The 17,852-nt window shown below is 40.4% G+C and overlaps 1 protein-coding gene across 1 annotated transcript in view; it reads left to right on the top strand.

Moving 5' to 3' along the window:
• Positions 1-17,852, top strand: part of neb (nebulin) — a 255,644-nt gene that overhangs the window by 89,239 nt on the left and 148,553 nt on the right. Inside the window, exons 44-53 of the mRNA XM_048598817.1 lie at positions 172-483; positions 1,583-1,786; positions 1,882-1,986; positions 5,273-5,380; positions 5,505-5,816; positions 8,502-8,705; positions 8,804-8,908; positions 12,375-12,482; positions 12,615-12,926; positions 17,384-17,587. Of these exons, the coding sequence (XP_048454774.1) occupies positions 172-483; positions 1,583-1,786; positions 1,882-1,986; positions 5,273-5,380; positions 5,505-5,816; positions 8,502-8,705; positions 8,804-8,908; positions 12,375-12,482; positions 12,615-12,926; positions 17,384-17,587 (1,974 nt within the window). The remainder of the gene's footprint in view (positions 1-171; positions 484-1,582; positions 1,787-1,881; positions 1,987-5,272; positions 5,381-5,504; positions 5,817-8,501; positions 8,706-8,803; positions 8,909-12,374; positions 12,483-12,614; positions 12,927-17,383; positions 17,588-17,852) is intronic.

Below are 17,852 nucleotides of genomic sequence, written 5' to 3'. Positions count from 1 at the left end.
CTCTCTACAAGTAGAATAAGATGATACTGGTGTATAACCCAAGTTGCCGCAGGTGTGCACATTTGTCACCATGAATGTGATTCTTCTGAAAAATGAAACTGTTTAGAGATTGCAAAGTTGTTTTCTTTTCACTGTGGTAAATACCATTAAATATCTGGAACTATTTTTCAGTACAAATACAAAACAGCCTACCGCAAGCAGCTTGGCCACCACGTTGGATGCCGTAACCTTCAGGATGACCCCAAGATGGTTTGGTCCATGCACGTGGCCAAGATTCAGAGCGACCGGGAATACAAGAAGAACTTTGAGAAAACAAAGACCAAGTTCAACATGCCAGTCGACATGCTGGACATCCTGTTGGCCAAGAAATGCCAGACTCTGGTCAGCGACATTGACTACAGGCAGTACCTGCATCAGTGGACCTGCCTGCCGGACCAGACTGATGTGATCCAGGCAAAGAAGGCCTATGATCTGCAAAGTGATGTGAGTATCTTACCCATGGTATAATGGAGTTAGTCATTCTGTTCAAAACTCTCCCCAATGTTGATCACTCTAAATTAATATCAAGTCTTTCCAAATTAGAAAACATCTATAACATAAAGTCTGTTGCCTTGATCTAAGAAGCTTTTTGTTCACTCTTCAACCTTTTACCTTAATTTAGCTTAGATAAGTTGACACATGAACACATAGATATGTGGTTGACTCTTAAGTGCCCTCTAGGCAATTAGGGACCACAATAAGTGCTGGACTGGACAGTGACTTCCTCATCCCATGAATGAATAAAAAAAAATTCAGTAAGATGATGCCTGATCTGCATTTTAATTCAATCAGTTTTCCTTAATTCCATGAATAGCTTTGAAAATCATTTTAAAAAATCAGTCTATCTCAATTATTACATTTCAATTGATCTACCTCAATAGAATTTATAAGGTTGAAGTTCTAGATTCTCACTGCTGTTCACTTTGTGTCAAGACATATTCTGTGATGTCACCCCTGTATTCCCCTCTTTTATTTTTAGGGTTATTTGCCCTTGTTTTGGATTTCCCCACCACAAAAATAATATTTTGTTCTCTCAACATCTTAGGCTTCTCTTTCAACAGGTACCTATCTAACCCAGCTCATGGTCCTCAAGCTGGGAGTTCTGAAAAAAAGAGGGAATCGTTTTATTGCTATTTTACCTGCATGTGAGGAATGCTTTGACTCTGATTTTTTACGTTCTTGCTTGGGTCTCTGCAAGGTAGTGCTTTCTGGCTGACAGCTTAAGCCTTGGATCTCAAAAGAATCTACTCCCTTGTTGCCATTGCATTCTGGAATTAAATAATGCAAATGCTGGAAACACGGTCGAGGCAATGTATTGTTCAATTACTTGCCATTATTACTATTATTGCACATGGGTTTTCAATATTGTATTGCAAGGACCTGTGTGAGAGAGGTGGTGTACCAAAATTTGAGATGGCAGAGTAAAATCCAACCTTCTCCTTTGTAATCATCTGAGAAAGAGTAAGAAGGACGGCAAACATTTTAGATCACAGTAAATTTGCACAGTTGTACCAGTAATCAATGATTTTTCATTACCTTCCAGAATCTATACAAAGCTGACCTTGGGTGGCTAAAGGGTATCGGATGGTCTCCTATAGATTCACTAGACGTGGCCAAAGTCAAAAAAGCTGGAGAGATCCTGAGTGAGAACAATTACCGTCAGCACCCTTCCAAGTTGAAGTTCACCAGTTTGTCTGACTCCATGGATATGACTCTGGCAAAGAATAATGCACATATCATGAACAAGGCAAGAGTATTTTACTCATAGGCGGTGTAGCTGATGTGGCAAACATAATCCCCATGCACTTGTTTCTATAATTTTCTTTCTTACATTTATAACAGAGACTTTACACAGAAGCCTGGGAGAAGGACAAGGTGAAGATTCATGTCATGCCTGACACTCCTGAGATTCAACTGGCCAAAACGAACACACTGAACTTGAGTGATGTAAGTGTCCTTTCAGATGTGCAAAATTCATTAATTTTTCACACATCCACAGAATGGTCAATATTGCATGCAACAAAGGGAATGTTAATGCATTTCACACGAGGTGTTAGACCACTGGCTCACTGATTTCTCCAGGGGTCAATACAATTTTCTTTAGGAAGGCTGTTCTTGATTTTCTTAATGGTTATGCTTTGGTTTTCCAGGGCGTATTTTTCATTTTCACAAACCCATTTATTAGGTTGTGCCATCATGTTTTGAAAATGTCATCTGTATTTGTGTTGACATATGGGATATTTAGTTCACACAGAAACAGAATGAGAATTCATTAATATTGTCGATAATTATCAATTCTCCATTAAACTTAAAGCCATAACATACAATAAAAGCATTAATTTTCCAGACTCCACCGTGTTTCAATAGTTGTAGAGGATAGATAAATCCCCTGGGCTAGATGGGATATACCCAAGGTTACTACGGGAAGCGAGGGAAGAGATTGCTGCCCCTTTGGTGATGATCATTGCGTCCTCACTGTCCACTGGAGTAGTACCAGAAGATTGGAGGGTGGCAAATGTCATTCCCTTGTTCAAGAAAGGGAACAGGGATAATCCTGGGAATTATAGACTGGTTAGTCTTACTTCTGTGGTGGGCAAATTATTGGAGAGGATTCTGAGAGACAGCATTTATGATTATTTGGAAAAGCATTTGTTTGATTAGAAATAGTCAGCATGGCTTTGTGCCGGGCAGGTCATGCCTCACAAGCCTTATTGAATTCTTTAAGGATATGACAAAATACATTGATGAATGTAGAGCAGCGCATGTGGTATATATGAATTTTAGCAAGGCATTTGATAAAGTTCCCCACGGTAGGCTCATTCAGAAAGCAATGAGACATGGGATTCGGGGAAATTTGGCAGTCTGGATACAGAATTGGCTGTCCAAGAGAAGACAGAGGATGGTAGTAGATGGAAAGTATTCCACCTGGAGCTCAGTGACCAGTGGTGTTCTGCAGGGATCTGTTCTGGGATCTCTGCTCTTTGTGATCTTTATAAATGTCTTGGATGAGGATTTGGAAGAGTGGGTTAGTACGTTTGCCAATGACATGAAGTTTGGTGGAGTTGTGGATAGTGTGGAGGGCTGTTGTAGGTTGCAACAAGACATTGACAGGATGCAGAGCTGGGCAAAGAAGTGGCAGATGGAATTCAACCCAGAAAAGTGTGAAGTGATTCATTTTGGAAGGTTGAATTTGAACGCAGAATATAGGGTTAATGGCAGGATTCTTGGCAGTGTGGAGGAACAGAGGAATCTTGGGATCCACATCCATAGATCCCTCAAAGTTGCGACCCAAGTTGATAGGGTTGTTAAGAAGGCGTATGGTGTGTTGGCTTTCATTGGATTGAGTTTAAGAGCTGCGAGGTTATGTTGCAGCGCTATAAAACCCTAGTTAGACTACACTTGGAATATTGTGTTCAGTTCTGGTCGCCTCATTATAGGAAAGATGTGGTAGCTTTAGAGAGGGTGCAGAGGAGATTTACCAGGATGCTGCCTGGACTGGAGGGCAGGTCTTATGACGAAAGGTTAAGGGAGCTAGGGCTTTCCTCATAGGAGCGAAGAAGGATGAGAGGTGACTTGCTAGAGGTGTACAAGATGATGAGAGGCATAGATACAGTGGATAGCCAGAGACTTTTTCCCAGGGCAGAAATGACTATCATGAGGGGGCATAATTTTAGGATGATTGGAGGAAGGTATAGGGGAGATGTCAGAGGTTGGTTCTTTACACAGAAAGAGGTGGGTGCATGGAATGCACTGCCAGTGTAGGTAGTAGAGTCAGATACCTCAGGGGCATTTAAGTGACTCTTGGATAGGCAATGGACTGGTTCATCCCTTTATATCCAGTTGGTACCAGTTGTACAGATCAACTGTTCAACTGACGTTTCGGGTCTGGACCATTCTTCAGACATTTCTGAAGAAGGGTCCAGACCTGAAACATCAGCTTTCCTGCTCCTCTGATGCTGCTTGGCCTGCTGTGTTCATCCAGCTCTACACCTTGTTATCTCAGATTCTCCAGCATCGGCAGTTCCTACTATCTCTTGTCCATAGGAGCTGTTCTTTTCACATGTTGATTACGAAGCAACTGACCCTTTGTTGATCATTCTGCATTCTTTGATTGGTTTCTGGAATGCATGATTGGTTTGTGACTGGTCCAGTTTGAGCTCAATTTTATTCCAAAATATCATGTCGGTTTTCCCGTAGGTGTCTAACTACAGGATGTCCAGCCTACTTACTTGTTTTGTCTTTCGAATTTCAAACTATCTCATGAGTAGTTGTGAGACCATTTGAGCTATGAGGTTTTGTCTAGCTCAAAATCATTTGAGCAAACACAGTAGAAAAGATTCTTATTCTCGTTAGCAAGCCCAATTTTCGAGATTCATAACCCATTCTGAGGATTTTCAGCATGGGCCGGAGTGTATACTTGACAGTAGGGTAATGGAGGCATTCAGCAGGCAGGCTTGCAATTTTCGGATCCACTAGTCTTTCATATTCTTGGAGATTGGTGGGTTGGCTTTATGCTGTTGAACTGATGTCATCAAACCATTTTGAAGTATATTGCCTCCACAACATCCAGCTCTCGAGTCTGCTGCATCTTTGCAACAACTTCCAGCATATTTCTCCAGCACAGCATGTGAACGAAGACCAAATTCAACATGCCAGTAGATATGCTGGTCATCCTGCACGCAATACATTCCAGTACAAGTGCCCTGGGTGATTGTTATAATATTATATCTTCTTGATGGGCATGGGGTCAGATCTGAATCAAGGCCACCTTCATCCTGTTTTGGATGGTCCAGCCAAACATGCTGATAAGGGCACAGGGTACTGGCTGCTCAGTAAATAGATTCCTTTGGCCAGCAGTGTTAAAACTTAGAAATATATTTTAACCAGATCTTCATGTATCTAGACTATTTCCCTGTTTCACTTCATTTTTCCCACCACATCGAGCAATTTGTTGATTCCTTCCACGATCTTTGGCTGTGATGAGCATATATAGAGGCTACAGTTTTTGTTTGCTTTGCTGTTGAAGGAAAAATCAAACTAGGTGTGTGGGAGCCAACAGTACCGATCCTAACCCTAGTAATGCATTTTTAACTGTAATTGAAAAGGGGTCTCCACCAACGGTCATCAGCAAACTTACAGATCTCTTCAACACAGTTTGGCTGAAGTCAAGAACATAAAAGGAAACCACTCTCATTTTGGACGTGATGCTATAACTATTATTTCTTCCTCTCAGAAACTGTACAGACTCGCTATGATGGACGATAAAAAGAAGGGCTATGATTTACGCCCTGATGCTATCTCAATCAAAGCAGCCAAAGTATCCCGTGATATTGCTAGTGATGTGAGTGAACCTGTTAATTTTGATTCAGAGAGTTCTTTATTAACAACAGTGATGGCTATATACTTTCTTTGGAACTTAAAGTCAATGATTCAATTGACCATTACTTGTTTGACCTCTGTTTCAGTACAAATATAAAACAGCCTATCGCCAGCATCTTGGTCACCACATTGGATGCCGTGACATTCAGGATGACCCCAAGATGGTTTGGTCCATGCACGTGGCCAAGATTCAGAGCGACCGGGAATACAAGAAGGACTTTGAAAAAACAAAGACCAAGTTCAACATGCCAGTCGACATGCTGGACATCCTGTTGGCCAAGAAATGCCAGACTCTGGTCAGCGACATTGACTACAGACATTACCTGCACCAGTGGACCTGTCTGCCAGACCAGACTGATGTGATCCAGGCAAAGAAGGCCTATGATCTGCAAAGTGATGTATGTATTGGAGACCAAGAGGAATTATTATTTCTACAATAATGTCTGAAATACTATCACATTGTAACAACTGTTAGAAATAAGTGCTGCATGTACATGTTTATTATTATTAGCAATATCTTCGAGGTAATCCTGTATGGAAAAAAAAACTAGCTTGTGCATGGTTTATTCCATGAGTCCTTATTTTCTAAATTTAATCGTACATTGAAATGGAGATGGAGTCATTGTGTCATACAGAATGGAAGCAGACCTTTCGGTCTAACTAGTCCATGCATACCATTTTCCCAAACTAAACTCGTCCCATCTGCCTGCATTTGGCCAATGTGCCTCCAAATCTTTCCTTTTCATGTACTTATCCAAATGTCTTTTAAATGTTGTGACTGTACCTGCATCTATTGCTTCCTATGGCAGTTCATTCCACAGACTAACCATACTCTGTGTTTAAAAAAAATGTTGCCTTTCATGTCCTTTTTAAATCTCTCTCCTTTCACCTCCAGAATATGCTCCCATCTTAGGGAAAAGACCTTTGCTATTTACCTTATCTATGCCCCTCATGATTTTATAAACTTCTATTAGATCACCCCTCAATCTCCTACGCTCCAGTGAAAAGTATCCCAGCCTATTCCAGCCTATTTTTATAACTCAGACCCTCTATTCCTGGCAGCATCCTGGTAAATCATTTCTGAACCCTTCCCAGTTTAATAACATCCATCCAATAACAGGACATCCAGTACTCCAGAAGAGGCCTTACCAATGGCCTGTACAACCTCAACATGTCCCAATTCCTATACTCAAAAGTCTGAGCAATGAAGGCTAGCATGCTAAATGCCTTCTCAACCACCCTGCCTACCTGTGACACAAATTTCAAACAATTGTGTACCTGAACTCCTAGGTGTCTCTGTTCAGAGAGTCCTACCATTGATTGTATAAGTCCTGCCCCTGTTTGTTTACCAAAATGTAATACTGCGCATTTGTCAAATTAAATTCCATCTGCCACTCCTCAACCCATTGACCCAATTGATCAAGATCTCTTTATAGTCATAGATACCTGGGGAGGCAATGGTGTCGTGGTATTATTGCTGGATTGTTAATCCAGAGATCCAGATAAGGTCCCAGGGACCTGGGTTCAAATCCTGTCACAGCAGATGGGGGAGTTTGAATTCAGTAAAATATCTGGAGTTAAGAGTCTAATGGTGACCATCAATCCATTGCTGATTGTTGGGTAAAAACCCATCTGGTTCACTAATGTCCTTTTAGGGAAGGAAACTGCCATCCTTACCTGGTCTGGCCTACAGGTGACTCCAGGCCCACAGCAATGTGGTTGACTCTTAACTGCCCTCTGGGCAATAAATGCTGCCTAGTCAGCAATGCCCTCATCCCATAAATAAATAAAAAAAACCTTCTTCACTGTCTCCTATACCACAAATTTTCATGTCATCCACAAACCTACTAACTATGCCTCCTATATTCTCATCCAAATCATTTATATAAATGACAAACAAAAGTGGACCCAGTACCAATCCCTGTGGGACACTGCTGGTCACAGGCCACCAGTCTGAAAAACAAACCTCCAACACCACCGTCTTCTCCTACCGTAACGCAAATTTTGATTTCAATTGGCAAGTTCACGCTGAATCCCCCTGTGATCTAACTTTACTAATTAGTCCACCACGTGGAACCTTACAAAAGGCTTTACTAAAGTCCAAGTAAACAATGTCTACTGCTCTGCCCTCATCAATCTTTTTGGTTACTTCCTCAAAAAAACTCAACCAAATTTGTGAGATATGATTTCCCTCACATAGAACCATGCTGGCTATCCCTACTCACCCCTTATCTCTCCTAATGCATGAAAAATCTTTCTTTCAGAATCATCTGTTGTGATGTTAAAATGTAAACAATAATAAATAATTAATAAAATAACTGCTGTGTTCAACTTTTCCAAAGATAACCATTAAATGTAAGAATATCTGCTGAGATCAATATGTAGATAGGTTATAAAGATGTTTGACTAATGTTTGAAAGGTAGACTTTATTCTTCACAATCTTTATTAAAATTCCTAATACACTTTAAAGTTAGATTTGATGCTACAGAGGTGGATTCATCCTTTCATCAGGGTAATGTAAGGAATTGTTGATTATTGCAAACACAAGTATGAAAAAGTTCTTTGGAATGTGAAATTCATGAGTATTTTTTTCTGTACATCACCGCAGGACCATTACTGATAGCACAGACTAAACTCTAACTGTGGCCTGCTGCTCCTTTATCAATATGCCCCTGCAATGTACTGTTGTAAACTTTCATTAACAGCACTGCTGTGCAATTTTGTCAGAATTCAAGTTCAGGAAAATTCCCTTTCGACACGGCCAGTAGTTTTAAAACAGCAGGCTACCCTCTCACTTCCTATTGGTACTCCATCTGGCCCAAAGAAATTGAATTATGACAACTCATTGTGAACTCTGTAGGAAAGCATAAACTTTAATGTATTTTCTGTTACACAAATAAAGTGTGGTTCGGGACTACAACAAAATCAAATAGTTGATGAGAAAATCTTACAATTTAATAATATAACTTTTCCCCAACCCATCCCTTCAACCTTTAGCAATTTCACTTGTCTTTATTTAGATCTAACCTCACTCATACTTCACTTATTGCGAAAATGGTAAAGAATTTTTGTTGTGTTCCAGCTTCTATACAAATCAGATCTTGGGTGGCTAAAGGGTATCGGATGGTCTCCTATAGATTCACTAGAAGTGGCCAAAGTCAAAAAAGCTGGAGAGATCCTGAGTGAGAACAGCTACCGTCAGCACCCTTCCAAGTTGAAGTTCACCAGTTTGTCTGACTCCATGGATATGACCCTGGCAAAGAATAATGCTAAGACAATGAACAAGGTTGAATCACTTTGCTTTTCTTATTGCTTTGAAAATACATATTTTTCAATCAACTTATTTGGTCAATTGACATGCTAACACATGTGTATATTTTTCAGCATGCATACACCGAAGCATGGGAAGCAGACAAGACCAAAATTCACATTCTTCCAGATACACCACAAATAATATTAGCAAAACAGAATCAGATCACTTGCAGTGACGTAAGTGTGTGCAACTATTTTATGATTGAATAACTAGTAGAAGTTATGCTCAGCCTTTACCAACGCTGGTTCAGCCTCAACTGAGTACTAAATTGCATTCTGAGTGCTACTAGTTGGACAGGTTGCCAAAGAAATTTATTAGAAAGGTACATGGAATGAGGAACTTACGTGGAGAAACAGGAGTAGCTGGAATTGTTCTCCTCAGAGCAGAAACACTTGAGAGAAGATTTGATAGAGTTTTTCATATCCATGACTGATTTTGAAAGAATGAAGAGGGATAAACTGTTCCCTTTGGCAAAACGACCACAAGCCAGAAGCCACTGATTGATAAAAGCATCAGTGGCCACAGGAGAAATCAATTTAAAAAACTGGTTTATAGGATCTGGACATTGCTAGCTAGGCAGCATTTGAGGTGATGGTGTTGTGGTATCACTGGACTGTTAATCCAGAGGCCCAAGTAATGTTTTGGGGACCTGGGTTCGAAAGGTGGAAAATGAATTCAATAATAATTTGGAATTAAGGAGTCTAATGATGACCATGAATCCAGTGTTGATTGTCTGAAAAAAACCCAACTGGTTCACTAATGTCCTTTAGGGAAGGAAACTGCCATCCTTACCTGGTCTCGCCTACATGTGAATCTAGTCCCACAATAATGTAGTCGACTCTTAACTGCCCTCTGGGCATTAGGGATGGGGAATAAATGCTGTCTTGCCAGTGACATCCTCATCCTATGAATGAATAAAAAAAATCACCTTGCCCCTAATTGCTCAGAAGGAAGTTCAGAATTAAAAATTTTATTGCTGAGGATCTGGAGTCACATGTAGACCAGACCAGGTAAGGATGGCAGTTTCCTTCCCTCAAGGACCTGAGCTGTTAACAGTAATTTACAAGCATTACATATTTGCAATTAACTAGCTTTGTAACTCACTTTTTTTTCATTGAATTCAAATTTCACCATCTGCCATAGTGGGATTTAAACATATACTCTGAGAGCATTAGCCTGGGGTTCTGGATTGCTCATGCAATCATATCACCACCAATCATAACACCACTACGTCCTTTAGTTTTTTTTAACACATTGAGTTGTGATCTGAAATGCGTGGCCGGAAAGCCTGGTGAAAGCAAGTTCAACAGTAGCATTTGAAAGAGAACTAGATAAATACGTGAAGGATAAAAATACTGATCAGGCTCTTTGAAAAGAGCAATTGGAGAATGCTTAAGAAAAAGGACTGGCACAGGCACAATGGCCCAAATGGCCTCAACATTTCAGGTTGAAGGGTCACTAGACCTTTTCTTTTCTATTCATTTGTGGGATGTGGGTGTCGCTGGCTGGCCAGCATTTCTTGACCATCCCTAATTGCCCTCGAGAAAGTGGTGGTGAGCTGCCTTCTTGAGCCGCTGCAGCCCACCTGCTGTGGGTTGACCCACAATACTATTAGGGAGGGAATTCCAGGATTTTGACCCAGCGACAGTGAGGGAACGGCGATATATTTCCAAGTCAGGATGGCGAGTGACTTGGAGGGGAACTTGGAGGTGGTGGTGCTCCCATATGTCTGCTGCCCTTGTCCTTCTAGATGGAAGTGGTCGTGGTTTGGAAGGCGGTGTGTAAGGATCTTTGGTGAATTTCTGCAGTGCGTCTTGTAGGTAGTACACACTGCTGCTACTGAGCATCAGTGTTGGAGGAAGTGGATGCTTGTGGATGTAGTGCCAATCAAGCGGGCTACTTCATCCTGGATGGTGTCAAGCTTCTTGACCTGATCGGATATATCCTAGGATGTTAAAAGAAGTAGCTACAGAGATAGTGGATATACTGTCAGTAATCTTCCAAGAAAACTTAGATCTTAGAAAAGTCATAGAGGATTGGAAAACTGCCAATTTAATACCTATATTTAAAAAGGGAAAGAGGCATAAAACAGCCCAAAATGTCAGCCTTCCTGATCCTCTGATGCTGCTTGGCCTGCTGTGTTCATCCAGCTCTACACCTTGTTATCCCAGTTAGCTTAACATCTGCTTTGGGAAATTATTAGTCTATTATAAAGGATGTAATAGTAGAGCATTTAAAAATACAGAAAATCATCAAGCAGAGTCAACATGATTTTATGGAATGGAAATCATACCTGACAAATTCACAAGAATTCTTTGAGGAGCTAACAAGCAGGATAAAGGGGTAAACAGTGGATATAATATATTTGGATTTCCAGAAAATGTTTGATAAGATGCCATGCATTAGGCTGCTTAAGAACATATTAGCCGTTTGTATTGGAGATCGTATGTTGGCACAGTTAAAGGACATTTTTCAACTAATGAAAAACTGAGTTTTGGGATAAGGGGAGCATTTTCAGGATGACAACTTGTAACTAGTGGAGTGCCACCAGGATCAGTGCTGGAGATACAATATATACAATAATGACTTGGCAAAGTTTACTGCTGATACAAAAATAGGTTGGAAGGCAAATGGTCAGGATGACACAGAGTCTACAGAGGGACATAGACAGGTTAAGTGAATGGGCAAAAACTTGGCAAATGGAATATAACATAGAAAAATGTGAGGTTGTGCTCTTCGGCAGGAAGAACAGAGGAGCTGAATATTATTTTAATGGAGAAAGACTGCAGAAAGCTAAATGACAGAGAAATTTGGGAGTCGATATGTATAAATCACAAATGCTAGAATCCTTGTTCAGCACATACCAGGGAAGGCAAATGGAATGTTGGTCTTTATTTCAAAGGGAATGAAGTATAAAAATAAGGAAAATAGGGAATTGCTAAAACTTTACAAGGCAGCAGTCAGACTGCAATTGGAATGCTGTAAACAGTTTTGGTCCCCTTTACTGAAGAAAGATATATTGGCAATGGAGCAGTCCAGAAAAAGTTCACGACGTTAATTCCAGGTATGGAGGGATTGGCTTATGAGAAGAATTTGAGTAGGTTAGCCCTGTAATCATTGGAGTTTTGAAGAATGAGAGGTGACCTTATTAAAACATGGAAGTTTCTTATGGGACTTCACACGGTAGATGTGGAAAGGTTGTTTCTGCTTGTGGGAGAGTCTAGGACCACAGGGCACAACCACAGAATAAAGGGTTGCCCCATTTAAGACAGAGATGAGGAGGAATTTATTCTCTCAGAATGTAGTGAATCTGTGGAATTCCTTACCACTGAGGGCTATAGAGGTCAGGTAGTTAAGTATACTCAAAGTAGAGATCGGCTGAATGGCCTACTTCTGCTTCTGTGTCTTATGGTCTTCCAGTGTTATGCGTACACAATGAATCAGCTCATTTTTAGATGAAAATTTAACAAGCTGAAAGAACATAGTACAAAAACAGGAAGAAGTCTGTACAGCATGAAGGCAAGTCAGATGCTGAAAGACAAGAACCCACCCGAACCCTGCTCTAAAAAGTCAAATTTAGGAAGTTGCTGGAAGATTGACAATTTTGGACTTTCACTGAGCATGTTACTATTGTCCCCATAGAAACTGTACAGACTCGGTATGGAAGAGTCAAAGAAGAAAGGTCATAACTTGAATGCTGATGCCATTCCAATTAAGGCAGCGAAAGCCTCCCGAGATATTGCGAGTGATGTGAGTTGACAAATTTATCTGGTTATGGAACGCCAAATGAGAAATAGCAATACTTATCATTTTCCAAGTGTATTTACATCAAATTAAATTTAATAAATGATTGTGATATACTTTGTTTGACCTCTATTTCAGTACAAATACAAAACAGCCTACCGCAAGCAGCTTGGTCACCACGTTGGATGCCGTAACATTCAGGATGACCCCAAGATGGTTTGGTCCATGCACGTGGCCAAGATTCAGAGCGACCGGGAATACAAGAAGGACTTTGAAAAAACAAAGACCAAGTTCAACATGCCAGTCGACATGCTGGACATCCTGTTGGCCAAGAAATGCCAGACTCTGGTCAGCGACATTGACTACAGGCGGTACCTGCACCAGTGGACCTGCCTGCCAGACCAGACTGATGTGATCCAGGCAAAGAAGGCCTATGATCTGCAAAGTGATGTGAGTATATAAAAATTCAAAGTGATATGCGTTGTGTTTGCCTACTGTTAACAGAAAATTGGATGGCATTCTGAGTAGTTGATACATTGTAGCAAATCCCATCTCTACAACTCAAATCTGTAAAAGTATACATCTACACTTCCCAATTTGGGCTGGATTGGGAGTCAGATGAGGTGACCAGCAAAAAGTAGATTAAACTCCCTGATTCCCATGGCAGGCTGTGTGGGAAGACTGCCTGGGGTCTCTAACACCATGTGTCCAAATTTTAAATGAAGATTAAAACATGAAACATCTCTTCCACTCACGAAATGAGGGGCGGATCTCATTGAAACCTGTAAAATTCTAACAGGACTAGATATAGGAATGGTGTTGCCATTAATGAGAAGGTCTAGAACTAGGGTCACACTCTAAGGAAATGGGGTAAACCATTTAGGACTGAAATGAGTAGAAATTTCTTCACCCAGAGAGTGATGAACCTGTGGAATTAATTATTACAGAAAGAATTTGAGGCCAAAACATTATATGATTTCAAGAAGAAGTTGGATACAGCAGTTGGGGCTAAAGAAATCAATGAATATGAGGAACAGGCTATTGATTTGGCTGATCAGCTATGATCATAATGAATGGCGAACCAGACTCGAATAGAATAGTACTGCCCCTATTTTCTATTTTTCTATGTTTCTATCCCCTTATTTTCCTCACCCTGTTCAGTTAACTTCAACTTATGTCACCTAATGGCCCATACCTCTTCAACGACCCTGTGCCGTCCTTATTGTGTAGCTATTCTCCAAGGCCTCTTATACTCCTGTGCCAATCTAGGCACATCTACCCATATCCCATGGCCTCTCATGCCTGTGCTCCAAATCATCCCAGGGCCCAAGCCAACTAATGGAAACTCATATTCCTCACAGATATCCCTCCTCGCCTTCTCTTTCCATTCCAACTCACGTATTGTGTATCGTGGGCATAGGTCAGAAGGCTTGCTAACAGAAAATAAAATTCTATTATATCACCATAGGAAAAAAACACTTATAATACAAATAATGCAATGTGTCAATATTAATTTAACTAATCCCTATGCAAACACATATTTCAGTTAAATGTTCAGTTATCAGGATCTGTAAACAAATATTTATATTTTATAAGCTGTCAGAGCTATCCATCAAAATGCTGACTTAACAGGCACCCTAAATTGAAAATGATAGCTTGCAAAATCAACTAGCAGAATCCTAGAAAGCCTTATGTCAACCAGAGCATTGACATACTTAATGCTTTTTAAGGACAACTCCTTGGCAGCATAATCCCAGTCATCAGCAAAATGATAGAAAGGGTCATAGACGGCACTTGCTCAGTAATAGTCTGCTCAGTGATGCTCAGTTTGGATTCTGCCAGGGCTGCTTAGCTCTGGCCTAATTGTAGACTTGGTCTGAACATGGACAAAAGAGCTGAATTCCAGAGGTGAGGTGAGAATGGCTGCCCTTGACATTAAGTTTTAATTTGATATTTTGACTGAGAATGGTAAGAAGGAACCCTACCAAAACAGGAGTCAAGAAGATTTGAGGGGTATAATTTGGAGTCAAACCTGGCAGAAAGGAAGATGGTTGTGGTTATGGGAGGTCAATCTTTTTAGTCACAGTACATCATTGCTGGAGTTCCTCAGGGTAGTGTCCAAGGTTAAACATTCTTCAGCTGTTTTTTTAATGTCCTTCCCTTCAACATAAGGTCAGATGTTTACACTATGTTCAACACCATTAGCAAATCCTGATATTGAAGCAGCCCATGTCAATGTTAGACAATACCTGGACAATGTCCAATTCGGGTTGATAAGTGGCAAATAATGTTTATGCCACAAAATGCCAGGTAACAACCATATCCAACAAGAAAGAGTCCAGTCGTCTCCCCTTTAAGTTCAACGGTATTGCCAATGCTGAAACCCCCACTATCACCACCATGAGAGTTACCATTTATCAGAAACTGAACTAAGCTGATAATAGAAGCAGTCCAGATAAAATTCACTAGGCTGATGTTGTGTATGGAGGGAATGGTCGTGTGAGGAGAAGTTGAATAGGTTGGGTCTGTGTTCATTGGAATGTAGAAAATGAGAGGTGACCTGATCGAAACATATAAGATTCTCAGCGACTTGACAGGGTAGATGTTAAAATGTGGAATACAGTGTGGAATGTGAAATTAATATGTTTTCCTTAATGGGAGAGTTCAGGACCAGAAGATATAATTTCAGAATAAAGGGTCACACACTTAAGACAGAGATATAATGGAATTTCCACTCTCAGTGGGTCATATATTTGTGGAATTCTTTATTGCATAAGGCTGTAGAAATTGGGTCTTTAAGTATTTTAGAGGCTGAGACAGACAGATTTTTTTTCAGTAATCAGTAAAGGAATCATGGATTACAGGGAAAGGATAAGAAAGTGGAGTTAAGGATTATCAGGTCAGCCATGATCTCACTGAATGGCAGAGCAGACCTGATGGACTGAATAGCCTATTTCTGCTCCAATGTCTTATGTTCTTAGACTAACCATTTAAACACTGTGGCTACAAGCTCAGGTCAGAAGCTCAGATTTCTGTGTTGAGTAACCCATCTCCTGTCTCCCCACTGCCTTTCTACCATCTACAAGACACACAAGTCAGGAATGTGATTGAAAACGTTCCACTTGTCTGGATGGAGCTCCAAAAATGTTTCATAAGCATGACAACGATCCAGGACAAAACAGCCCATTTGATTGTTACCCAATCTGCCACTTTCAACATTCACTTTCTTCACCACCAATGCACAGCAGCAGCAGTATGTACCATCTGCAAAATTCATTGCAGTAACTCACCTAAGGCAGTATCTTCCAAATCTGTAACCTCTACCACTAAGAAGGACAAGGGCAGCAGATGCATAGGAACACTGCCACCTCCAACATTTCCTTCAAGCCTCTCACCATCTCAATTTGGAACTATATTGCCATTCTTGCAGTGTTGCTGGGTCAAAATCCTGGAGCTCCCTTCCAAACAGCACTGTGGGTGTCTCTACAGCCCAGGACTGCAATGGTTCAGAAGGCACCTTGCCACTACCTTCTCAAGGGCTATTAGGAATGGGTAATAAATGCAATGGTCATATTCCATGAATGACAAAAAAAGAGTTTATGCATTTCTTATACATAAGCATATCCAACTTGTCACAATTCCAAAGGGTGTCTCACCTCCACCAAAGAGTACCTTAGCTCTTCCAAAGGTGTCCTGGAATGAGATCCAAAGGGGAACTTTGGCTATCCAAAAGAATCACACTGACAACAGACCTGCTGTTAACTGGTTTAACTTGCACACTTCGGATTCCACAGTCCAGGGATCCAAAATCCAATTTCATCGGGAGTCATTTCAGTGTCAAGCCCAGCTGTCTCCAGAAGCCACATTTGTGCAAACAGCTTGCCTCCAGTCCTGGCCTCATGATGAAGAGTGATGGTAGGATCGAGGGGTGGAACTAGAGATTCCAAATTTCTTCCACTTTTGCTACGGCAGAGAAATTGGGACCTAAGTCTTTTTCAATGGATTTTCATGCATTGAATTGAATGCGTGAAATTTTGTGGTACATAATTAAATAGAGGACACGGAAGAAAAAATTGGCAGCTTCTTTGTTTTGATTGCATTGCTAGTTTTCTCTATTAAGAACAAACTTTAAAAAGCCACTATATAATATAATCCCAGTTTCACAAGATAAAACCACTGATAATTCAGCTGCAAAAATCATTTGCCTTATTAAATCCTTTGCCTTATTAAATCCAGAAGGTAATTCTCTTTCCTCTCAGAGTTATATCCTTTTGGAACAAAGTGTTTTCCATGACTCGACTCATTTTCATGCCTATTTTTGAGGTGTTTATTCCTGTAACAGATGTGTATGTTTTCTGAAATAAGGCCTAAAGCACAGAAACTTTAAATAGGATCATTGCTCTCCTGATCAGTCTTAGCATTTTAAGCCCCTCCATGCTTCAATGTTGTGGCAAGATCAGATCTTGCAAACTGAACCCTTGGTAATCGAAAAATGCATAAGCTCCATAAAACAGTCAGATGTGCTTTAGGCACAAGACTCATGCAGTATTATAGTACCTTTATCTTTTTGGTGATTTGTCTAAGTTATCAGTAAAGAGTTAAATAATTTAATTAAATATTTCAGTAGTTTGTAGCAGAGCTACTTGCAATCAACAATTCTGAGTTAAGAAACAACAGCTTGTTGTTTTTGTAATGTGCTATATTTCTCCATTATTATACTCATCTTCAATGACAGAATGCTAAATCAGTGTTGCATTAAAGTTTCTAAAATAAAAAGATAGTCTTGGCAATAATTCATATAAATTGTGTTTGGTAAACTGGGCAAAAGTGGTCTTTGATTGCAATGAATGTCATTGGAAAATGTTTGGCAATATAATCTAAGATTTTTTTTCATTTGTGTGACACAGATCCAATACAAGGCTGATCTTCAGTGGCTAAAAGGCATTGGCTGGATCCCAACTGGATCTCTGGATGTTGAAAAGGCCAAAAAAGCCAGCGAAATTCTTAGTGAGAAAAACTACCGTCAGCCTCCAAGCACTTTCAAGTTCACCAGTTTGCTCGATTCCATGCCTTTAGTCCTTGCAAAGCATAATTCAAACACTCTTAACCAGGTAATGTGCTTTTTAATGCAAGAAATTGCCTTCATTGTTATATGCTTTCAAGTCTTTCTTATCTTCTATACTTTGTGGGTGTTGGTTAGCTCAGTTGGCTGTTTGGTGTGTTTGTAATGCATGGTGATACTAACATTGCAGTTTCAATTTCTGCATTAGCTGAGGTTTTCCTGAAGGTCCCACTTTCTCAACATTACCCCTTGCCTGAGGCATGGTGACCCTCAGATTAAACTTCACCATCAGTCATCTCTCTCTAATGAGAGAG

Source organism: Rhincodon typus, chromosome 7, assembly GCF_021869965.1.
Source record: "Rhincodon typus isolate 14 chromosome 7, sRhiTyp1.1, whole genome shotgun sequence".
NCBI classification, from domain to species: domain Eukaryota; kingdom Metazoa; phylum Chordata; class Chondrichthyes; order Orectolobiformes; family Rhincodontidae; genus Rhincodon; species Rhincodon typus.
Note: the sequence above shows the minus strand (reverse complement) of the source record. Positions and strands in the feature narration are given on the sequence as shown.